This window comes from Amblyomma maculatum, chromosome 5 (genome assembly GCF_055883805.1).
Source record: "Amblyomma maculatum isolate TAMU_Amacu chromosome 5, ASM5588380v1, whole genome shotgun sequence".
In the NCBI taxonomy this organism is placed as follows: Eukaryota; Metazoa; Arthropoda; class Arachnida; order Ixodida; family Ixodidae; genus Amblyomma; species Amblyomma maculatum.
Window position 1 is genome coordinate 109304593 of NC_139348.1, and position 25072 is coordinate 109329664.

At 46.9% G+C, this 25072-nt stretch overlaps 2 protein-coding genes across 2 annotated transcripts in view; one reads left to right on the forward strand and one right to left on the reverse strand.

Annotated features, from left to right (window-relative positions):
- LOC146189209 (cytosolic endo-beta-N-acetylglucosaminidase-like) overlaps nt 1-18130 on the reverse strand; it is an 83597-nt gene extending 65467 nt beyond the window's left edge. The window contains exon 1 of the mRNA XM_084604114.1: nt 17535-18130. The gene's annotated coding sequence lies outside the window, so the exon portion shown is untranslated. The remainder of the gene's footprint in view (nt 1-17534) is intronic.
- Nucleotides 18131-20453: 2323 nt separating this feature from the next.
- Nucleotides 20454-24414, forward strand: LOC146189211 (etoposide-induced protein 2.4 homolog). Its single transcript, XM_084604116.1, has 2 exons — nt 20454-22047; nt 23734-24414. The coding sequence occupies exons 1-2, from the start codon at nt 21308-21310 to the stop codon at nt 23837-23839; spliced, it is 846 nt and encodes a 281-aa protein (XP_084460242.1). The 5' UTR covers nt 20454-21307; the 3' UTR covers nt 23840-24414.
- Nucleotides 24415-25072: the final 658 nt, after the last annotated feature.

The following is a 25072-nucleotide window of genomic DNA, read 5'->3' on the forward strand; positions in this document are numbered from 1 at the left end:
GTTTCTTTGACAGCACTTTCAGTATGTTAAGAGACTGCAGTGTTTTCTTTTTGAGGTTGTTTATGTGGGGTAGGAACGTGAGTTTTCTGTCGAATGTTATACCCAAGAATTCATGTTCCTCTTCTACTGGTAATACGGTTTCAATAAGATATAAGGTGGGGTCAATCTGCAGTCCTCTTTTTATTGAGAAAACAACCGCTACTGCTTTTTGCGGAGAGAGCCTAAATTCATTCCTATCTGTCCCCGTTGCTAACTTATTTTATGTCAGGTGTTTCTGTTTTTTCACATGCTGATAAACTGGATGTCGTGCATGTATTTGGAGGTCGTCGACATAAAGTGAGTGCGTAATGGACTTTGGAAACGTTTTAACAATGGAATTAATTTTTATGATGAAGAGGATAGTGCTTAAAATACAACCTTGCGGTACTTCGTTCTACTGAATGAAATCAAATGAAAGGGTTGAACCTAGGCGAACCTGAAACGAACGATTGGACAAGAAATCTTTCAAGGAGTTTAGTAATCTGCAAGTCTCTCTCATAAATTCATTAAAAAAAAGACAGCTCTGTATGAAATCCTATCATTATCACGTGCACCTGCCTCACGACCTTGTGTCAAAATTGCAGGTCATTAATAGGCGTGCTGATTAAAATGTGGCTAACTGCACCTTCATTAAGGCCATCTTGTGTATGTGTGTGTGTGCGCGCCTGATCGACGACATGGAAGTGTTTTGTATACCCACAAATAATAGGAGGAGCGGGTTTGTTGTTGTGTTGAAGCTTTTGATGCATAAGCAACTAAGGCTATCACGCGCCAAGAAGGAAGTCTTCTTCAGAAGAAGTCTGTTAGTTTGAGCACAATATGCATAAGGTGGGGAATGAATGCCACTCCAACTAGGATAGAGGCCGGGAGAGGGGGAAAATGAAGGAAAGTATTGAGGCATTTCGTAGAACGAATGAAGTCCCGCTTTTTTGTGGCAATGGAAGTGCCGGAGAAATCGCCAGTCAGAAAGAAGCCTTCCCACTTTCCCTGTTCATTGGAAACTCTTCCTCTCGTCAGCTGAGTGGCGAGTGTGTGTAGGTGTCACATCTAATACGGGTCTGGATCTCTTCATAATACGTGCGTAACTCAGGCCAGAAGTTTTCCACCGACTTCTTGTAGAGACGTGACGAGTGTTTTACTGACATGAACCGGACGACGTTAGGTCTGTTACGCAACTCTACACCACTTCGAGGCTATTGAAGGCCAGCTGCGGTAAAAAGGATTTTGACTCGCTTTCAAGGTTTAGAAGGCGGGAAATGGACGATTCCGGATACGGCTAAGCGGTTCTGCAACATGCCACTGACCCAAAATGCATGGCCGCCGAGAAGAGTGCTGGCGCTCAAGGAAAAACTCAAGTCGCGGACACGAACACGACCGAAGCCGACGCTGCCGCACTGTATATGATCGTGATCCCAAAGCAGAGCAGCTCATCCCCTCACCGGTCATCAAGTTTTCATCGCACAAATCATCTCGCAGATCATCACCCCCACAGCTCATCGCATCGATCACAGGTCTTCATCCGCAACCGCCAATGCAGCCTCTGCACAAGCGCCGTCGTCTTGTCAGAGAGACCCCACCGAAGTGCGCGGCCTTGCTGTTGGACGTCATGTCACCTGCCTGTTTCTTGATTTGTTCTGTGTTCGCGGTCGCCATCGTAATGTTAAAATACTCCTTGTTACCTGCCGTGGAGCTCCACTTCGCCTTCCTGCTCAAAGATCATAATCACTGAGACACTCATGCGGCAGGGTCTTTGCTGCGGCAGATGTTTAGCAATACGTTTCAGTCGCTCTTCGAGATGCCGCTTTTCACGTTGAGGCAATGTACCATCTTCCTAGAATACGATGATGTCTTGAACACCCCAAAGTTCTTTCAGAGCTTGGACTGCAATACTCTTCGTACCCAGGCTCTAATATTTACCGATGTCCTCTATGCTGCAGGCTCTGTTCGTGGTCCAGGTGAACATCGTCACTATTCTGCCTTTCGACGTCGACGTTGGAGTTCCTCTGCTCGTCATATTTTCTGAGATCTGCCGCCTCGTGCATAAGTGCTTGTTGTATGCATTCCATTCGTTCAAATACCGCAGGTAGATTCATGGCTGGGTAAGGCCACGGGGTTCATCGAAGACTGTTCGCCCTCTTCCTTGAGCTTCGGACTGCTGCCAGACGTGGTGACGGCGACGTTGTGTCCGTCCTTCTGTTACACCTGCGGCGCTATTTTCTCTGTGACTATCCCTTTATTTACGCTCATTTGGAGCACCGATATATTACAGTATGTTCAGCCCTATAGGTGATTTTTTAGCCCCAACTCGTGGCTGTTTGTGTGCGATATTGATTAAATTTCGAGAGTCGCTATTCTCCCGGCAGTCGTGATAGTTTCAACTCCTAAATTTTTCACGGTGCTCTCCTCCCATTGGCTGTTCATTGTCATGGGATAACTGACGGCGTCAGGCCCGCTGGCTGTCCTCTTGGTGCTGACATTTGCAGGATTGACGCACGTGCACTGACAGGTGTTCCGTACTGCTTCGCACGTGTTGTGTACTGCCCCAGAACCATGGCGAATGTGCCCAGTCGCGGGCAGGCGCCAGTGATGGCAGCGAAGTGGTTTTCGCAGTCGGCGAGCGTTTTATTTCTCGGAACTAAGAAAAGATTAGCAAGTTCAGTGCTGCTAATTGAATGCAGCTGTGGAAACGGGATACGAGGACAATCGAACGCGTTGGTGTGACCGTCAACAAGCTGCCGGAAGCACAGAAATATTATCAAATGGTCTGCTGCCGCATCCAAGGCGGTAGTATGAAATTTGTGAGCAGCACCAAGGGCGTCCAGAAGTCATTGTAAGTCCCCGCCTTTGGCTCGCATTGTCACTTAGTCTTCACCTTGAAAACTGCTTTGAATAAGATTGTTGCCATTTGATTATTTCGATGTGTTATTTCGTGAACTTTCTCAAACAGCTAGCGACTTGCAGATTTTCCTTAATCGTAAATAAGGCTGCGGTTCTGTGCAGCTCCGGGAATCCGGAGTGTCCAATTGATATTGTTTCTGATGACCTAGTTGTCATTCCTGACACCTCAAGGCATAACAAAATCTGCTCGCTTTAGTTGCACTGGCTGGATCTTTTCCGCCATGGTAATGCAGGCGTAAAGTTTAGCGCGATTTTAAGGTAATCACTTCAGTGCTAACCTAATCAAATTAAACTGCTCGAGCAAGATTCATTACGAAAACCGAACTGCGAATGAGTCGGCTTAGCTAGCCAATTGATAGTTAGAGTTGTATGACTGAAACTGGTAGAATGTTTAGCCAATTTGAAAATTCCGTTCAGATTGTACATCTTTTTCTCATTCTGTTGGGACAAGGGTAGAACGAGAGAAAGATGATTACACGCATGTGCTTTCTTGGGAGAAGAATCACATCTTGTTTTCTGTTCAGCACCAAACCCTTGGTACCCATCGTAGATATTACCCTTTCCAGAAAGACAAGAAAAATAACAGAGACGTCGGCACACAATCATAATTTCAGCACCCACAACATAACGATTGTCCAGAACAAGACGTGGCACAGACAAGACATAGCCACGAGTGGACTCGTGGGAAAACTTTCTATAATCCACACGGTGCCAAACGACTTCTCTGAACGATTCAACGGTGAGGGGGGCTCCGGCCAGCCCTTGTATCCAGCCACTTGGAAATTTTGAACAGTGGTGGCTCAATCATGCGACACCATCTGTTTTTTTGAACTGGGCCACGGTGAGGCGGAGGACAATTTGTACCCGCCGTTTGTCGTTACAGGGGGCCATCGCCATGAAAAGACATGCAGTATGGGCGGGTCTGCCACGGCGGTGGTGGACGGAACGCCTTAAAACTTGAAGAGAATTGAAAGTATATCACAGTCCGCTCTCGTTGCAAGCAGGGATTCGAGCGACGGGAACGCAGACTTCAAAACGCGGCGGGTTGGTGGGGCTTCCTGTGTAACTCCAGCTTATGCAGCTTAGTTGGAGCGTGTGGTCTATGGACAACCCCACTACCTCCCCAAGGTGCATAATGGGAAACGCTGAGGGCGAAAGCTGTCTCAGTAGGCTAAGTGTGGGGTTTGCACTGTTGCCGGAGGGGCACGGTGCATCGGCGGTGCAAAACGTTTCCACTGGATATTCCGAGAGATTTGCGAACGTCGCACCTTATCTCTCTAGCACCGCTGCTTGTCCAGTGCACTGCTGACGCAACGAAGTGATGGTTGGGCGAAGGCTTCCGGAAGGAGGCAGTTGCAAGGTAGTGATGGGGGCCTTGGGGGGATACCTGCTGGTGACAGTCACCACGGATCCTCCGGGATTTCACCCGTGGACATCCTCACATTATTTTTCCATAGTCAGCCATAATCATCCCTACGACCCCGAGAAGTATTTTCACCCCGTGCTGCACTAGCGGCTATAGAGCACCATATCTACTTGAAAACAAGGCCCATGCAACTGGTCCCCCCCCCCCCCCCCCCGCCAGGAGGGATCTTTCAGATCTGAGGCGCGACACGGGGTTTGCTGAGGTGCACTGTGTGATGACGCTGGCTCAAAGACGATCGAAATGCTGACTCAAAGCGCATTTTTCGAGGACCCTGATAGGACCTGCTAAGACTGGACCCCCTTCGTCCGAGGACTGATCCGGGCCAACAGTCGAATGACAAGGCCTTGTGGCAAGGAAGGTGGCCTTGGGGTAGAGCATTCGCCTCGTGTTCGGGCGGTACCAGGCTGAATCCCCGGTGCCGCCGGGTACCCACCGGTTCCCAATGCGTACAAGCTTTCCACCGGCCTGGTGCTCGGCTCTTTGGGGTGAAATACTTGGGAAAGGGGTCATAGGTCCCAAATAGTTGCGCCGATGGGACAGCTATCAGTTCCGCCATCAGACAACAGTAAGTCCGCTTCGCACAGCAAAAGCCCATTATGTAGCTCTTTTTCTACCGAATCGGTGACCTTGTGGTAGAATAACCGCCTCGCATTTGGGAGGTACAAGGTTCGATCCCCGGTGCTGCCGGGTATGCACAGTTTTTCATTGGGTACAAGCTTTCCCCGGCCAGGTGCTCGCCTCTTTTGGGTGAAATGCTTGGGAAAGGGGTCATAGGTCCCAAATAGTTGCGCCGATGAGACAGTGATTCGTTCCACCATCGGACAACAATAAGTCAGCTTCGCGCGGCAAAAGCCCATTATGTGGCACTTTTCATAGTAACCTCGGCATTGGTGCCTGGGAATCCCTCTAGAAGAGGGCAACACAGGAAGACAAACACATGGACGTCACACACACGAACACGCCCCAAAACCGCCTTTCCAGATGGTGTTCGAAACTATGTGGGTGGCTCTCAGGCCATAGCTGGAGATGAAGAGCTTCCTCCCAGGCACTCCTCCTGAGAGAACCAGCCGCCAGGTCGAGCGATGCCTGTACCCATTTTTTACCAGTCCCATCTCCCGAAGCCAAGGCGGGCGACAAAGCCACTGGGCCACGGCCTGTGAAGGTGCCGTAGCTTTTTTTTCCTAATTGTATATAATGTTTATTCCTACAATAAAAAGAATCTGACGATTCACAACTTAGCAGTTTTCCAAGCATATGAAAAGTCCTCCACTTTACCAATATCTACAAGATTTCACTTTTCTGTGTTGCTGAGTGGAGGGAGCGGAAGCAATCCGGTGGGGACACTGCCCCCCCCCCCCCCCCCTGTACTGTTTCAGCACATCAAGCAAATTAATTTGGCAGTAAATCCTCAAATCTTCAGGCACTTGGTCCATGCGGTCTGCCAGCGATAACAAAAAGTGTTCGGTCGATTTGTCCTGGCTACAGGTGGCTTATCATTTTTTGCGACACATGCTTCTACACGAGTGAAAAGGGGTATTGCTTCGCTTTGTCTTAAGTCTGCACTAAGGATGTCATGTGTTCACAAGATGCGTCGGAGTTTCGAAACCCAATTGACTAGGCTGGCTTCAGCCGGGTTCTCTGGTTCGGTCATGTCACAGGTCACTGACAGCCTCCTACAGAAGTTGAAGGCAGAGGGAGTAAAGGAAGAAGTCCTTCGAGAAGAGGTGAGACCGGTGGTCGTGCCGTATTGCACAAGTTAGCCCACAACCTGAAAAAAGTTGCGAGTAGGCATAATGTGCCACTCGTCTTTTTCGGCTCCCCTGAAACTCGGAAGCCTTTGCCATGAAATAGCGGAAAGGAAGGAAAAAGAAAAAGAAAGAGGCTGTGGTACGACCGTACGAGGCATGGCGGCAATTCATAAAATGTGCCGAAGGGGTTGTGTATTAAGTTTCCCTCTCTTGCGGTTGCTCCTACATCGGAAAAACCGTGCGATGTGTTAATGAGCGAATCCGCGAACATGAACTTAACGTAGAGCAAAATAAAGATGGTCCCAATACTCCGAAGTATACCAGACCCTGCCCTTCAGGCATTTGTGAACCATGGTTTTCTAATGTGCGGATTCTGGCAACAATTAACAATACGATGGCCCGAAAGCTAAGTGAAGCGTCTTATGTCGGAAAGAAAGGAAATTTGTTCGTCAGTGACACGTCGATCAATCTGCACAATGCAGAGAAAGCGTTTCTTGAACATAGCTCACATTATACTACATGATGCTGATTGTGCTCCTTTCGTATGCACCGGCATGTGTTATATATGTACGTTTTTCTGCACAATAAATCAGTTGTGAGTGGCGCTATGTCCCGTTCTTCTTTTCTTGTGTGTGTGCGTGTTATTTTCACGCCTTTAATTTATACTGCATCTACACGACTTAGTTTTCTCGCCATGAAGGTGATGGGTGAGAAAGAAGGGTCAGCAGAAGCAGGTTCAGAGGTGGCCAGAACACGGACAGGAGATGTACTCCGAGCTTCTCTGAGGGAAAGGGAGTTGTCTTCACGGTGGGGTGAGCCTTGTGCTGAACCAGCAGAGGAGAGCTTGATGGACAAGATGGCTTTGGATGGATGTGCAATGCGTAACTGGTGTGGCAGTGCCAGGAGGACTACTGGCCGTATTGCTGGACACAGTCGCCAGAAGAAGCTGCGATGCACCGCTGTCCTCGGGTCCTTCACATTCTTGCTTGATCTCAGTCATATCATTCATGTTCCGCTGAGTGGCTTTGGTCCGCCGACGAGGCTCGAGGACATCCCGAAGAAACAGCATGCTGTTGAAATGCTTCCATCGTGATGATGCCCTAACAGCAGCTGTGTCATCCTTATTCATTACATACTTGTATTTTCTGGCAAAGGTATCCCGCAGATTTCTCCAACGCCGAACGGTCATATTCATTTCACTTTGAGACGAAGAAGAGAGGCATAGTCCGCTGAATACGCGCTCCCAGGCTTCAACCTGAGTGTTAGCCTCTCGGTAGCCACTGTATGCCGAATCCCACAACGCCCTTTCAGCACTAACAAGTGTAATCAGGGTATCGTTCTGCATCCAAAACAGACTCATACTTCAGGTCAGGCCACTCGAGAAGTCTCACACAAGAAAAGGGATTAAAAGCCACTCCATTACGTCGGACTGCGCTTCGGATGTACGGCTGGGCGGTCTGTAATCACACGGACAGGCCTGCTATAATTGAGCTATAATCGCATAAAGTATACTTCATGAAGAAGCCACTGAGTGGTGCCGATGCCGAGATCATTTCGTGTATGCAAAACAGTTTCCAGAAAGGTGACATAGCACCCAAGGCTGTGTTCAGGCACAGTACACACGAGCCACGATCAATATTGATGATGGACACATCGCAGGGACAAGGCCGTGCATGCATGCATGATCACTACATGGAAAGGAACAAACAGCACTACCTGCACACATAGAACTTGATTTCAGCAATCAGAAAGCAAGTTATGTGTAGTGAGCTTTTCAAACGAATCAAATGTAGCAAATTTCAACCATGAAAACATTGAAGAAGTAAAAATAAAAAAGAAAATTGCATCAATGAGAGCATGAAATCTGCAGCAAATAAGCATGTTATTGCCATTATGAAAAGTTTTTTTGTTTTTGGTTGTTCATAAGATAAAGAGGGAAATGTATATTACGCGACAGAATTTGTAACCAAATGCCTTGCGCTGGGCAGCTGTTCACAGGATTTCACGTAATGTATGAAGTGCTTACATGTGTAAACTGCTTGTCTAGAGAGTCCAAAAATTTTCCAAAAGAGTCCAAAAAAGAGAGTTTTTCATTTTAATGCACTTGAAAGAACTTTGGTGGAACCATGAGGATATCGCGGAATCGAGTGGAATGTAGCAGCTCATTTCTCAGCAAACTCAGTCCGAGGTCACCTGTTTCATATTTTACCTATGTGACGTGGACACTTGTGATCCTCATTGAACTCGATCTACATTGAGGTTTTTAAAAAGGACTGAAGCATCCGATGCTCCACAACAGTTTTGAATTACCATTGAGAAGTTTTCTTCGTGTGCGTTAGGTGACTTCGGAGGTGGCAACGCCCGCTCTTGAATGTGCTTGAAAACTCGAGGGCGTTTGAGGAACAGCTTCCATCCAAGCAGGGTCGGGCTTGATTGCTCGAGTTAAATGCAGATCGAGTGAGGATCGAAAGTGTTCGTGTGACAGAGGCATTACATACTTAATAGCTTTATGCTCATCAATTCCCGATGCGAATATCACTAAAATCTTCGCTCCTTGAGTCATACTGGAGAGCACAAGCATTCATCATTCCCATTAAGTGCTAGTTCATGCAGCTTAAGGCATGCCAGATGTAAACATTCATCCTGTGCCATGCGATTATATCCAAATGTTTATTTATGCTGTTCAGGGTTCACACTATCCTTTCTAAGCCACATGATAAAGCTGAATCCATGTAGCAATATACACTTTCGTGCAAGTGATTTGCTACTTAAAGAACTTTTTCCCAGATACTCCTTACTCTATTATTAAGGTTCACTGTGCGAGTTTCGGTTTTCTTCACTTTTTTAGTGAAAATATCGTTGACTGTCCAGCACAAAGGGCAGAAAACTTCCATCCTTCTATCATTATACTGCTCCAATTGGGGAACTTTGGGAACAGCACATAAGATGGCATTCATTTCAGATCGTGTGAATATATACATTTTTTCTGTACCATATAATGTTTCACTTCTAAAAATCTTAGACCTTCCTAGCCTTCTCAGTCATTTCTACGGTGATCGGCTCATTTACCGAACAAGAATGTGAAGTTATGTTGTTCTCGGCACTAAACCTCGCTGAAGAGCCCACCGTGGATGAGTGGGGATGAGATTATATATATATATATATATATATATATATATATATATATATATATATATATATATATATATATATATATATATATATATATATATATATATATATATATAAAGTGGCCAAGACCACTAACAACAATGCCATCGGCGCAAGGTTGTGGTGAGAGCATTCGTAGCACAGCGATTAATTCTAATAAACGCATCAGACAAGGCATCATACAAAGCAACGATAACAAGCAACCATCGCAAGACATATACATACTTCACGAAGCATAAAGACACAGACAGATGCCGACGACCCGACGCTTCTTCGTGCAGCCAAAATCGTTTCGCGCGCAAAACAATTTTTTACAAAGATCCCGTCCCACCTGCGGCAGTTCTGAAGCACAGCACACACACGAAACACGATTGATATCAGCGGCCGATATGTAACACGAACAACATCGTACGCTCGCGATCACGACACACAAATGCATTAATGCGACTAGAACAGCTCAAAATTCATTTCAACACTCGGAAAACAATGCGTGCGCATTAAACTTTTCTCTCGTAACAGATATACTTACAGGCGATTTCACCAACTTGACAAAAAAAAAACAGTGGTTCCGAATGTGATGACTTTCGCTACACTCTCAATAGTTGTCACTGCTATGAAACTAGCGGTACGCACAGGAAATTAATTGACTGCAAGAAGCTCCTTCTTTATGCTTTCCGTGAAGATCCTGCAGCAATCACAAACGGCTCAAATAAACACGTCCAGGCACCGCAACTGTGTAGCAGTAGTACATCTTCCGTAGTATCGATGGCCACTCGTCAACGGCCACTCGTCAACTCGCTGCAGTCTAACTCAACTTGGGGGAACTGTCACTCGAAGCTTGTGCACAGACAGGGCAAGGCAAACTTGTGAGTAGCTTTGAATAATCTCAATAAACGAGCAATAGTGACTTGAAGCCACTATTATATGTTTCATTTGCAGGCACCATTCACCTAGCCCAGGTTTCGAACTACGCTCGGCCACCGCTTCGCAAACGGCGATCGTTGCAAAAGTAGGAGAGGCTTGCGATGCGCCTCCGAGGGCGCATGCGACCGATGCGCCCAAAAGTTGAAGTTGACCAACTTAAAGCGCCCGTCGGGCGAGGGATGTATGCGTTCGTCCGCCCTATTTTTAGCACCAGTGGTGTTTGCTAGTATACGCATAATGTGCCCACTAATCTTCGTTAGACATAATGCGTAAATTACAGCCTGGACACTGCATGAACAAGCACAGCTTACATTGACCCGGCCCATTTATTTCTCCAAAAGTGGTCCCAGTGCAGGTCGTAACTACACAGCGCTGGCACTGGACACCCTGCGCCATACTCCGCCGCAATCGCCATTCCACGCGCCTTTGTGTCGGCCCACAACGAACCAAACGTTTACTCCGGAGAAAAATGAAATCAGCTAAAATGAATAGAACTAAGCACCGAGGTACTGCGGCTCCGGACATGTTCTGCGCGTTCACAAGGTCTGAGGCAGCAGGGCCTTAGCCCAACCGCTTTTGGCCGTGCAAAAGCTGCTTCGGCCTTGCAAGACGCTACAGACACGCCCTGAGCTAAAAAATATGAAATTAACCACTCAATCCAAAGCATGTGCGCATGAATGTACAAACTGAAGCTAAAAATATTAAAATGCAGCTTTATGCACTGCGAGCAGCACGCAAAAAGAAAAAAAAAAACGAGAGAACTATCGTCCCATAATCGCCTATTAGTGATGTGTAGTCGAAACATCTGACTCGTATTTTATATAACGAGCACGACCGGGGAAAACACAGACGAGCAAAACGTTTCGGCACACGTCATCGCCATGTCTCACCAATTGTGAAGTCGCACTGAGCATTCCGCAGAACTGCAACGCATCGACGCCCGTGCCTCAAGTCCAGAGCGGCGTTCGTGCTAACCGGTGAGAGCACGGTGTTAGAAGTAGTTTAGGTGATACGACGGCGCGCCTCCGCCATGCAACCGCCGCGGAGAACATTGGGACGAACTTCCCCAGCAAGCCGAGAGGTGGCGCCACACTGAGCCGGGCCGCCGGGCCGGAAAGGCCGGATGCGTCTGCGCCTGGAGATGGAAACGTTCGCACGTGCGGGTCGTGTCATTTGGTAGCCAGCCTTTGTGTGGTGTTTGACGGTCGTCGGTGCTCTCCTGTTCACGAGAATTGTTACACGCAGAAGCGATAATTCTAAACGACCGTTGTGTCCAGTCTCGCAGTGTTTGAGTAAGTTATGGGAAAGTGACGGCATGGGGAGAAAGTGCTTCGTTCCTCGATGTAACGCCGTGCTCTGAAAAGGTGTCCCTGTTTCCTGCAAGAACAATGACTTACACTGGCCACACATACTTTGGAGACGAGGTAAAAGCGCCTAACCAATTGGCAGACCATGAACTAGTCTTCGCGTTTCGCTCTTTTGGGGAAAATTATTTCCAACCTATCGCAGTCTTCGCAAGCCGTGGGACAACAAAAGGGACCATATTGGCACAACTTATAATAAAGGCTATCCTTCTACTTGAAGATGCTGGTGCACTTGTTGATGCAATTGTATGTGACGGTGCTGCAACCAATCGGTCAATGTGGAAACATTTCGGTGTAACAGGAGCTCTAGACGGCGCCAAAAATTGCTTCTTGAACCCTGCATGCGACAACCGCAATGTTTTTGTTTTTTCGGACGCACCACATCTCTTCAAATGTGTACGCAATCACCTGTTACAATACAAAATGGTTTGCATAAATGGGAGCCGAGTGCTGTGGTCGCATTATGACAAGCTGTATGTAGAGGACACAAAATTTGAAGGCCGACTCAGGGCATGTCCAAAACTCTGTCATTTTCTCATTTGAACCCAACTTTCACAGAAAAGATAGGAGTAAAGCTGGCTACTCAGCTATTTAGCATGAACGTCGCGAACGGCTTGCAGTTTTATTCCAAGCGAGAGATCTAGGGACTCAGAAACGTAGAGAGTACAGTTGAGTTCACGATCAGAATGATTAATTTGTTTGACGCACTAAATCGCAGACATGCAAACGAAGGCCTGAGGTTGGGTGGTGCAGGATCTTAAGGTGCTGGAGTCTTCTTTACAATGGCTAAATGAGTGGCAGAAAGACGTCAAGGCTGGAAAAATTGATCCCTGTAGCTTTTTATCGGACTCAACTGCTGAAGGGCTGCGAGTGAAAATTCTTTCAACAATCCAGCTTTCTACACACCTCCTGGAAACATGTGACTTCAAGTATGTCTTGACCGCAAAATTTAATCAGGATGCCCTGGAAAATTTTTTTGCCGTAATCCGTCATGTAGGTGGCCAAAATGAACACCCCTGCCTGCCAACTTTTCTGCAGCTTTACAATATGCTGTCTAGACCGCCTAAGTACGGGAATTGCCAGTTGGAGGCTAAAGAAGAACCACGTCTGCTGAGTCTGTCTGATCTGACAGCCGCATTTTTAGAAGATGCGCCCAGTAAGTCTCGATTGGAAGAGCTTAAGGCGAGACTTGATAGCTATGTGGAGAGCGAAATCGAATGCGAGGCTGTGTTTGAGAATGTCTCCGTGGAAACCAGTGTGACAGACTGCATTGTTTACTATGTGGCAGGCTTTCTGACGAGGAAGCTCCTGAAAACCACTAGTTGTTCAAAGTGTAGACTAGGGTTAGTAGCCACAGATGATGTGGCAAGAAAGCCTGAAGCAGCTCTCGTTTTATGCAAAACACGTGGAGGGCTTAAACATCCTCACTCTGCGCTCTTCTACTTCATGAAGCAGACAGAAGAAACATTTCAGAAGCACGCTGACGATAAACAAGTGTATGACATAGCCATAGACTATGCGCTAGAAAACTTCAATCTATCTTTTCCATGCGCGGAACATAAAAGAGATATAATGGCACAAGTGTTGGACTATTACGTAGGATTGCGAATGCGCCAGTACTGCAAACAGCTTAAGAAAAATGAGCCGAACAAAAGCCAAAACCTTCGAAAACTGTCAAAGCTGGCATAAGCAGTAGTCCGACTTTCTATTGAAAGTAATGGGCTCCCATGAGATGATAACCTCATCAAAGTTGAACGTAAGATGAATACTCCAAGTATCATTATTAGGAAACCAGCCAGCACGCAAGCAAAAGGTCATGAGATGTTTGATACGAACTATTTAATAAAAACCGAGAAAGAAATTTTTTAACGCGCGCTGAGCGCCTGCAGTCAACGTTTAAGTTGCTGGGCTGTCCGGCTTTTCCACTCCCAGTACAGACTCCTCACAACCCTCATTTGGATCAAAATATCTTATTGAAAAGCAAGACATGAGTATTTTCACGTCACAAACAAAGCTAAGTGTTCGCTGCAAAAAAAAAAAAAAATTAACTTCTGCCTTCTGTTACATGTCATTCGGCCTGCTTGATCATCCTTATATTATGATGACCCTGCATGCAAATCTTAGCGAAAGATACACATTTTTTGGTGAGGTGTGGTTAAAGATGTGTATTACTTTTACAGTAGGTACAGCTTTGCAATGTGTCGTGTATGTTTTTTTCTGCTGTTGCTGTAAACATTTTGTTAAAAATATCGTCACTACTGTATTTGTCCCTATTTAACAAGTGCTATCATTGGTGATTATTGCCGTGCTTCACTGGCGTTTGTCAAAATAAATCATGTGTATCCCAGACTCTGCTAATTCACTTGCCTCATTTCCTCTGCGCTACAGAATCGCATCTGCAGCTTGTCTGCAGCTTCACACAAGTACTAGCTTGATATTAAAAGTATAGATATATATTGCCTAGCCTCATGAACCGAGCGGGTGGCATTAGGTATGGGAAAAATAAATATTAAAATGGTGAACATGGATTATATTAATATCATTATATTATAATATTATTATATTATAATATTATTATAATATTATATTATCGGTATATCGCGATTAACGGCGAATTCGCGCTCAAAACCGCTATTTGATTGGCATACACGCTAAGGTGTTTCGTACTAACAGTGCCATGTAACATTAATGGTATCCGCTTAAGGCGAGTAAATGCATCGTCAGAGTTCACTTGATCACCCATAGGGTAGGACGAGAAACAGGCTCGACGACCGGCACGGGCGGCCCTATTCACACTAGCGCCATCTCGGGGCGGACGACGGAAGTTGGTACAAATGTTAGCCGCCTCCGGAGGCGTCGTCGTATCACCTAAACTACTTCTAACACCGTGGGTGAGAGGACGCTGGGAATAGTCGTCCTCGTAGAGTTCTGCAGCGGTTAACTACTGCTTGTTGGTCACTCCTTTCGAGGAGAAGGTGGTGAAGGGTGGCTGATCCTAGCCCTGATGGGGCTGGGACAGGTAGGCCACCGCCGCTTGCGGCGGGGGCTAGCCTGCCACCGAATTTTATCTGTTGTAAGCCGTCATTGCACCCGCCACTGCTTCGGTGGTGGTGACGGCTGTTGCTGCGCGCATCATTCTCTACCTCTTCTTTTTCTTCTCTATTTTCTTTTCTGTCCGCACGAGGCAGAGGAGGTGGCTCAGCTACAGAGCCAGTAGCAGGCCCGTGCATTTTCTTTTCCTTCTTCCTACAGCCATAACAACAAGAACACTCCTTTCGAATGAGAAGGCCGAGAGTGTTTCGAAGGCTCTTGTATATTTGCAAAAAAAAAAAAAAAATAGGGAGTTTCAGTATCCCATACCTTGAACTAATGTTCCACGTGTTGGCCCTAAGAGCCATTTGGGACGTCATTGTCCAAGAACTTATTGAGTATCTGATAGAAATATCTCGCCCTCTTCTTTGGAATGGCGGCCTGTACGGGTCCTGTGGTCGAGAGACCACCAATGTTTTACATATACATTGTTAAATGTCCAAACCTACTGCAAAACAATACCAAACTGTGACCTAAAGGAAATGACCCCCAGGCATATGTGAATGCACAGCAGTTGAAAGTCTGGACGACGATCAGCGCAGGAATGTTTACAGAAGCAAGCGGAGGCCGATGATTACTGCCTCCCCTCTGCTGATGTTCGTGATTTCATTTGGTTAAGAGAATGACAGGCGCTACCAGCAGCGGTTTATTCCTGGCTCAGTGTGAAATTAAAATTTTGGCCTACACTGATGTTACCATTTTTCTTCTCAAAAAAGAGTCTACTCTAGGCTTTACGTTTGAAATAGTTTAGCGACGTATCAGTAACAGTAACGAGTAACACAAAACTATAGTTCGCAGTCCTTGTGCGGTTATCTTTTAATATCCAGAACATATTGCTATTGGGTTCAGAAAATGTTTCCTTGAAGAAACTGCATGTATTGCGAAATTCAGTGATTACGTTTGAGACGCGAGAGCGACATTGTTTCACGCACTGTCAAAATGAGTGATGAAGGTCAACGCAAGATTACGAACGAGAAAGGCATTACGCTCTTTTCGGCGAATCAACAGGGGGACGTGAAACGGCTGGAAAGGCTGCCAAAATTTTTCTCACCCCCAGCATAACGAAGCGACACAACAAAGCAGGTCGTGGGCAAGAGAGTATTGGATCCGCACGAAACAGTGCATTAGTTATTGGAGATCCGTTCATCGCAATTACTTTCCCGATATTTTCAAAGAGCAGCAAATCAATTTAAGGGTCAGCGTGTTATTTAAACTCACAAGGTATTCTCTTGAAGAGGGCAGCATCACAGCGCCAGTCAAAAAGGAGCGTTGAGTGAGTTAATCTATGCGAAGCGTCCTTGCCTTATCAGATGAAAGGGAGGATGCACCAGGTGCAGTCCTCCTATGAGGGTACAGACCTCAACCAGGGACCATCATCCTACGGCAACCCCAAGCAAGGTCTCCCGCACCACAGAGGTCAGGGGGAGGGGGGGGGGGGGGGGTTGGGGAGCGGGCTTTTCCCAGCCGAGGGGCTCATGCAATCTTGCTTATCCCCGCCGGAGCGGAGTCGCTGTCCCAGTGGACCGTGTCCGCGCTCCCGGCGGGTCGAAGACTGAAGCGAGCAAATCTAATATCTCACTTCGATGTTTCCATATTCTTCCTCAGAAGTGCCACGCTCCGAAGACATCTAATCAGACGCCGCACACAATTGCGCGCTTACTTTTTATCATCCCACGAAGGAGAACGAGGGCGCAAGAATACGTCAGCTAGCTTACACTCGCTCTGCTGGAGAGCTGCGGCCAGCGACCGTAGCGCTGCGACTCGGCTCCGCGCCTGCTCCGCCAGCAGTCGGGGCTGCTCGGTTATCTTTTGCCCATGACGGTTACATTTTCGTTATAGGATCGCACTTTCCAAGCCGTTTTTTCCTTCGGGTCCATCACCCCAGTCTTTCAGGTTAGATACAAACGGCGCCCATTAGTGTTTAGCCACAAGATCTGTATGGCTTGCATTCCGCCTACAGGTGGCTCAAGGCTCACCGACAAGGCAGGAACATAGACGGTGGCATTACTCTTTCCAGCATGGTGTTTTCAGTGAAAGACTCACTGCAACGACCGATATGAGCATTGAATTCTCATTTTCCTTCTTTCTTAACGCGACAACTACGAAGACGTGGCGTTCCCCACAAAGCCGTAGCGTCCGCAGCGCGGCACGGCTTCCCAAGCGGCTTCGTTTACGGGTCCGGTCGACGCACTCCAGGCGCCCGGTATGGCCCCTAACAAGCGTTTTCCGCGGAACATAACCCTGGGGAGGCCACTGAGGCCCTTCTTCCACCCAAAATACAAAAGCCGCGCCGAGGCGCCTCTTCGTTGTGTGGGCTTTCGTGCTGTCCAGCCACGCTCAATCGAGCAGTGCATGAGAAGCCAAAACGCGGCCAGTCTGGCGCGGCGTTGTGTTCGAGTTCTGGAACTCCGATATTTGACTGTAGTATCGTGCTCTAAAGAAACGTCGTTGAAGGCGACGCGGCACTGTGACTGGAGAAGGAACCGCAAGAAAAATGAACGCAAAAAAAGCAAGCACTCGGCTCCATGATACAAGGTGCCCTGCAGCAAAAGCACGGCAGTATAATATCCACATCCGCTTATGTTTAAGAGTCATTCAAAAACATCCTTTACATTTACAAGGCAAGAAGCCAGCCAGAAAAGCTCAGCTAAGCATATAACACACCCAGCATCTTGCTAGCAAGGGTATACGAAGTGCCAAATAACCAATGAGGACCAACACAAGTTTCAAACGCGCAGACAGAACGAAAATCGTCACTTCGTAACAGTCTATACATGTTTTCTTTTTTTTTTTTTTTGAGAAAGTAGCGGAGACTGGACAGAGGCGCACGTCATGCGCGCAGTTGTTTCCGTGAAACAATGAAAAACAACTTGCCTGGCAGTGGCAAGGTCCCGCGCGGCCCGATTGAAGCAAACAGTCCCAGAAGTGCTGTCAATCGCCGCTCCGCCGAAGCTTTTCCTCCCTGACAAATGCTCGCGACACTAGATGTCACAGAGTTACAAACGCTGTGCAGAGCATACGGTTGCAACGCATTAAGAAACGCACGACAACGACTTATCGAGTGCACGTCCAGGCGACCGACTGCAACGCAGCGTCTACTCCCCCTACCGACGCACCCTTCCGAGTCCGGCGACGAGCTTATCAGTAGACTGGCCGATTCGCGACCGACGCATCCAGAAGTGGCGTGGCTGGCTGCCGTTTTGTGGCTGCTTGCAGTGACACCGTGGCACATAGCAACGGGACCTGACAACGGTGCAGTGCAAAGGACCGCGACTTCATCGTGAGACGGTTACGTTGGTTACGACATGAGTGCAAGCACCTTACGAGCCTACGCTCGCCTTCCGTGCATGTCGGCGAGACGTATGATGGCGTAGATAAAAAGATGAAACGGAAATATGTAGCAGCAGGTCCTTTTATGCTCGACTTGCGCACACGCGAATATAGTCGCTGTCGGGAAACCACATGAACGCTCCGCAAACCCAAGTCGGGATTCTCCTGTCTGTCTTCCTGTGCGCCTTTAAGACGGCCTGCTCCTCTCTCGCCTTTATACGTTTGGCCGCTTATAATATGTTGTAAAGCCCTTGGCGACTCGCTAGCGCAGGAAGCCTAGCTTTTTCGCATGAGTCTTGCGCACTGAGTTCAGTGCGGTTCATCGTCGGTAATTAATCGTCGATGGAGAGACATCAAATAAATATATTAAGGGGTCGCTCTTATAAAAGACGTGTTTATTTATTACACAATGTAGACACAATGAGTCCAAGCAGATGGGCACACATGCAAAAAGTAAAAACTAAAATAAAATACAGGTCAAACAATATACAGTACATTACTTATACAATATTTCGTTACATTGTGTGGTCATATATAAAACATCGATCCAGTCAGATAATGTCCGAGGGAAAAGAGACACATTAAACGCTTGAGTTCGTGGGTAATATGGTGTGAATGAGTCAAGATGATGACGTCTTGCGTAACGTGTTAATCCAGGCTTTATATGGGGGTACTAGTTCATTGCAAGTTTGTTACTGATGCCTTCTGCTTAGGCGGAATGCACATGATGGACTCACCACGGGCAAAGGGCTTCGACAATCTGTCGCTGATTGGACTGCTTAGCGCACGACTGGACAGAGTATGCCTGATTTTAAGACATCTTGTTTACTGCATTATAATGCGTTAAAAAAGATGTCTCAGTGGCGCTCTTTCTGGCAGGTGCATAAAAAGTGGCTGTCTTTTAGCTTTGGCTGAACATAGTGTGAAGCAATAGCTGGATTCAGTCATTGTTGTTGCTGTTGGTGTTGATGAAGAAGCGACGGCGCCGACGGCCATATGTGCTGCTCGTCGCTCACGCCTTGTAACGTATCTTGATGAAAACAGCAATCCCACCACCCCGACTACCTTTTCGGGTATAAAAATGACCAAAGTATCCTGGGAGTGAGAACCTATGCGTGAGGTCCCTCGATATGTCTATTTTCGTCAACACAAAAATGTCAACCAAGTCTCCGATCAAAACAACTTGTGAAAATAATTCGCCCCAGTGTTTCCTTATGCTCCTGATATTCACATGCATGGCAGTGAAACTATCTGCATTTGCAGTTGCAGCAGTGTTAAAAAAGCGGAAAAGTCTTTGAAGTGAAGAGTATCAGACGCCATGGTGAAGTTGCGAACGAAAACAGAACACAATAGCAATTAGTTAAACTAACTTGCTGAAATCCGTAGATTGTGTCACCCAGATAGCGGAACCACCTTCTTTTTGACGAAGGTAGATACGGACATTTCGAATCTATACAAACTTGAAGTTGTTCTGCTTTGCTCATGTGAGTGTCGCCCCGTAAAGATCACGATCATCATTCGTCAGATTTTTATCAAAGAAAAGCTGAGGAACAATTTTCCTTTCTGAAAGCTCACGCAGCCTAGCACGAGCAGATAACCAAGCATAGCGGGCAGAAGCTGAAGCAAATCTTATCAAAACAGGTGCTATTATGTCCCCAAGCGCTGACAACCGATGCAAGGCAATGAGCTGATTGGGCTGATACGATATGCTGAGCTTCACTGCTAAATCACTGACAGTGGCCTCCAGATCCTCGTCCTTACTCGCCTTGAGGCCGTGTATTTCAAGGTTGCATGATCTATACTGTACTGTTCAGCATCATTCAGTTCAACCTGCGGCTCCTGAATGACATGATGCCTGGGCTTTCAGAGTTGTGACTTGGGTGGTCATTGATTCTACACACTTATCCCGACCACCTGCCTTTGCCAGCAAGGAATCATACTTCTCAGTGACTAATTCCACAGACGCGTGGAGTTCCAGCACAAATTATTTTAGATTTTCCAGTTAAGGCTTCAAGGCGAGAAACTCATCAATTTTAGCACTGGCAAGAGGAATCGACTCAGCATGCTCGTTAATGGATTTTAGCACCGCAAGTCTGTCAGTGATCGCAGAGAAAGCTGGGAGGACAAGCATGTATTGCAAGCAATCCCCAGCGGCCCATGCACGACCCGCGCAAGGTGCCTGTCGGAAACACTGTGCCTCAGAAGAGTTATTTACGCTGCCTATTCCTGTTGCTGTTTCGTGTATTCACGTGCTTAGGCTTAGTTGCATGTAAAGCTTTCGAAGAGCTCGCCTAATTCACGCGAAACCTGTCTGACTATATCGACTGGCAGCGCGCTGACACGTCGTCTCTGCACCCCGTATAATGTCTGACATATTGGTTTATTTATTGCCTTTTTCACATCGTGACAACCGTGAAAGTGTTTTCAGCGCCTTAAATTTTTGTAGCTCGTACGTAACACTAATTAAAGCGGTGTATTCATACCTACTGCAATGCATTCGGATGCAGACACCAGGGATTTGTACTACCCAGCAGACACCTAGAGGGCGCTTTTTAGCACCGTTTTTGTAGCACCCCCTGGGCAAGGCAAATCTCCCATAATTGGCGAATAAACATGACACGACTAACGCAGATTCGCCCGGCGTAAATTATTCGGTGATATCGGCACACTTCGATACAGTTATCTCGGAAGCCGAGCACACGTATTGCAAGTTGGAACATCGAAACCACTGCCTTGCAAATATATATAAAAAAGACTACGCATCGCTGCCCTATAGCTGCGCTGCTAATTTTTGTCGATATCAGCTGAGTATTTAGGACTGCGCTGACTAGGTATAGGCGTGCGAGGAGACAAAAAAAAAAAAGACTGCGTGGACGCCTAAGCAGAACCGAGCAAAACAAAGAATGGGGGACTGAGTGGAAATTTCTTTTTAATTTCTGATCAATATAAACAGCAACACGCACACAGTCGCTGACGTCAGAAGTAGTGCAGGGTTCTGCATAGCGCACTTTGCTGGTCGTCGCCATCCCTTGACTTCTTTTCTTATAGCTGTCAGTGTGCGTGAGGCCTGCACCATAGGAAGCCGTGATTGATCACAGAAGCTTCGCAGCATAGCAGCACGTCTGGTCTGGTGTCTGGACAGTCTTAATTCTGCCGCAGGAACGCTGCTCTTCCTTCTCTTTTTTTTTTGGTTTCCGAGTGACGTTTTTTGCAAGGACAGGCATTGATAGTCGTCTAGGGCCTTGAAATCATTTATCACGGTTCTTCCACACCCCTTCAGTACGTTGCTAACTGCCATAATCACCTGGTGAGTTCACATGGCTATGCCAGTGGCTTTTTTCACAGGTAGAGCGGAAGCGGTCGGCGTTTCTCTGCAGCCGCAGCGGGGCATCCGCCAAAGGCGTCGCTTCAAATGCATACTTTCCTGGAGCCTTTTATTCGTGGCATTCATTCTGTGCTTTCAAATCCACTATTACAAATACGTTCCCACAGCAAAAGACTTTGCCATTTCTTCGTGGTGCCAAGACTTGGTGAGCGTGTGTCCCTCGCTCCAGGCACTGCTGGACCACACTTGTGACGCGCTGTGGGTGTTGCCACCCTTGTTCGTGACCAAACTGGTAAGCGGCCCCAAGTTCCAGGAGCTCGCCGACATCAGTGAAAATCCCGACGTCCATCGCGTAAACTTGCACACCATAAGCCATTTTCTGGCTGAAGCTTGGTTCGGTGTGATGGTTCCGACTGTGTTTCTCCTCCAGTCGCATCTTCTGAGCACGCTCGCACCCCGTGTGCTCGGAAGCATCGTCAGCGCGCTGCACCTGAGCCTCCTGTTCTCCTTGTCTCTGTTCGAATACACCTGGTACAGTCGCGGCTGGACACCGCACCAGAGGGTGTCATTCGTCGAGGACAACTGGGTCTACTTTGTGAATTGCAGTCTGCCACTCGTCGTCCTGACGTCTCTGCCGTCATCGTTCCTAGTCAAAGCCATTCTCTTCAGTGCCACATTTCCATTGTTCTTTGTGCGCTGCCTCACAAAGGAGCCAATCACCGGACTGACTAGGTAAGGGTACCCCATTGATATGATGGCTCTCCTTCTGCCTTCTTGATAATTATATTTTAATAAACCTTTACAACCTTTCCCGTGTGCATTCCCAGTCGAAACAAACTACAGAACCATGTCAAAAATACGACAGAATATTGTGTAGTTGTGTCGTAAACGTTAGATTTTCCTGTAGTTCTGTAGTACTTTTCTGCAGTTCTTAGTTTTTCTGTAGCAGCTTTCTATTGTCTGTAATTCTGTCGCACTTTTTGTTGTAACTACAGAAAGTTCTGATGTTACTATAGAAAGTTCCGTTGTCACAACAGGTTTTCTGTCAAAAACCGCACAGAAATTCTGTCGTAACAACTGAACATTTTCTGTAGTTTTTCCGACTGGATTCCACGATGCCAAGGTTAGAGCATGTTTTGGAGAAAAACTATTCCCTCTTGTGGTGTCTAAGAATTCAAACAGAGTTTTTCTTTTTTTTTGCCAGTATTTCGTGTTAGTTTGGTTTTATAGCGCAAAAAAATGACTGGCACAAGATAGGCGGGACACACACACATCGTTATGTATGTGTGTCTCGCATTTCTTCTCCTTGTCTTCGTTTGCGCTACAAAACCGCTACGTCAAGATGAACTACGAACTCTCCAAACAGGAAGGTTTAATTTCGCACAGTACTCGCGGATATTGTAGGGATATTGCATACCAGATATTTGTGCGTGAAGTGTGTCTGCCTGTCCGGCCGTGGGGCATACTGTTTGTTTCGTTTCGGCAAAACTTCGGCGAAGTCAGCTTCATTTTTCTTAAAGCTTAGTGCATTACAACAAGGGGTGTCAATAAAGTAGGGTAATAATATGAGGGTCAATCCCTCTGGTGCAGGCGCGGTACAGCCGCATTTTCACATTAAATTTTATCATGATGCTCATATGTGATGCGCAAGTTTGTTATCGGGCACCGTCAGCAGAAAGTAGGGTAATAATATGAGGGTCAATCCCCCTGGTGCAGGCGCGGTACAGCCGCATTTTCACATTAAATTTTATCATGATGCTCATATGTGATGCGCAAGTTTGTTATCGGGCACCGTCAGCAGAAAGTAGGGTAATAATATGAGGGTCAATCCCTCTGGTGCAGGCGCGGTACAGCCGCATTTTCACATTAAATTTTATCATGATGCTCATATGTGATGCGCAAGTTTGTTATCGGGCACCGTCAGCAGAAAGTAGGGTAATAATATGAGGGTCAATCCCTCTGGTGCAGGCGCGGTACAGCCGCATTTTCACATTAAATTTTATCATGATGCTCATATGTGATGCGCAAGTTTGTTATCGGGCACCGTCAGCAGCTAATCTTTCCGCGTTTATTGCTCCTCTGTTTGCAATCTTTTGTTACATTAAATGCGGACGATTTCACGTTTTACACCGCATTCACTTGTTGTTTGGCGTCACAAGTTGACGGAAAATATTTGCGGCGTTGCAAAGTAGTCGATCACTTGACGCACTAGGACTTTGACGGATTGACTATGCATAATCGCTGTTAATAAAGTGCTCGTGTTTTTCACTTTCACAACGATCCTTGACAAGACATCTTGCCTCACCGCTTCTCGAGATTGCGCATCTTTTTACAGCGTTGGTAGGGATAGTCCTACAAGTAACGTGTGCACTGCTCCTACCTTGTGGTCTCATTCTGGGCCCATCTTTGTGCTTTCAGGTACCCCCTCAGGTTATTTGCCCTGGCCGTTTGGGTCTCCGACAGACTTTTCCCGGTAAATGGTGTAGACACGGACGCTAGATCCCCATTGGCGCTTAGACTATAAGCATGTATTCTTACCAATAAAAATCTTAATAACAATGAAATGTATTGCCAGACATAGCCTGACTCGTGTCCGCGACGCGGTGCTGGTCCGTGGCCTGTGGAGTGTTGAAGCAATGCTTCCCCGGTTTTAATGCCGGCCAGGTGAATCTCTTTTGATATATCAGGCCGTTTACTTTCTCTTTTTCCCATTGGACAGCCTTCGTTCCTTCTCCGCACGCGAAGGGAGTGAGTAATGGAACCGTTACCGAAGCGAGGAACCGTGCCATGGTCGATCCAGCTATTTTCTCTCACGCCTCGGCCACCCACAAAAGGAGCACGCGCTGTGGCATTACGACGACTAAGAGACTGAAGCATACAAAGCTTCAAATTGATAAGTGATCGATGTAAATTGCATTGAAATAAGAGGGGGTTTAGAAAAAACAAGGTTTAGACCGTGCTGTGGCAAGTTTTTCGTCAGGCGACGGCCTCTACTGACGGAAAAATGAGTTTTAATCATTCTTTGGCTGTGGTTTCATTTGTACAGCCTTTTCGTCAGGTCAGCGAGTTTGCCCTGCTGAACCCTATACTTCTTGGTAGAGTTTGTTAGGTTAGTTAGAATGCAGAGCTAGGCGCATTTGGTTCGTGACCTAATTACACTGACGGTTCTCGCTTATTTCGAGCACTTAACGCATTCTCGAGCTGCTTTGGACTCCGAGAAATTCGCTCTGTCGTGTTTCTTCAATAACACTGTTCAGCCTGCATGGGCGACTGGCTGGGAATTTGCACGCTGCATGGACGCTGTACGGATTTGGACTTTCATTTACGTAATTACCAGTGACGGTTTCATGCTTTAGACACAATTCATCGCGTGCATTTTGGCCTTGAAAGGCAAGCTAGAACAAATTCCTTTGTAGTACGTGGTAGCTATAGGTGGTGGTCAAAGTGAATGAAGCGCAAAGCATGCTGGGTACTCCGACTTCCGGGTCGTTCGGCGTGGAGCGCGTCTACGGTGCAGCGCGGTCAAGCTTTAATTAGACTTTTTGAACACTAATTAAGTCGTAAAATGGTCATCATGATCTGCGTATATTCTTGTGTCCTCAAAAAAGATCGCAGAAACGTTGTAAGTGCGATCGTTTCAGCCAGTGTCGTCTGTTCGCGCTGAAGTTGAGCATCCGTCGAATTGCCGCATCGGATATCTGATTACACTGATATCTAATTCACTGCATACCATAATTCCGACACGACATACGCTGTA

What these genes read in the sequence shown, in the direction of transcription:
- LOC146189211 (XM_084604116.1), top strand. Translation starts at nt 21,308, where the DNA reads ATGGCTATGCCAGTGGCTTTTTTCACAGGTAGAGCGGAAGCGGTCGGC. An exon ending in CCAATCACCGGACTGACTAG is followed by an intron (nt 22,048 to 23,733) that starts GTAAGGGTACCC and finishes TTGTGCTTTCAG; the next exon opens with GTACCCCCTCAGGTTATTTG.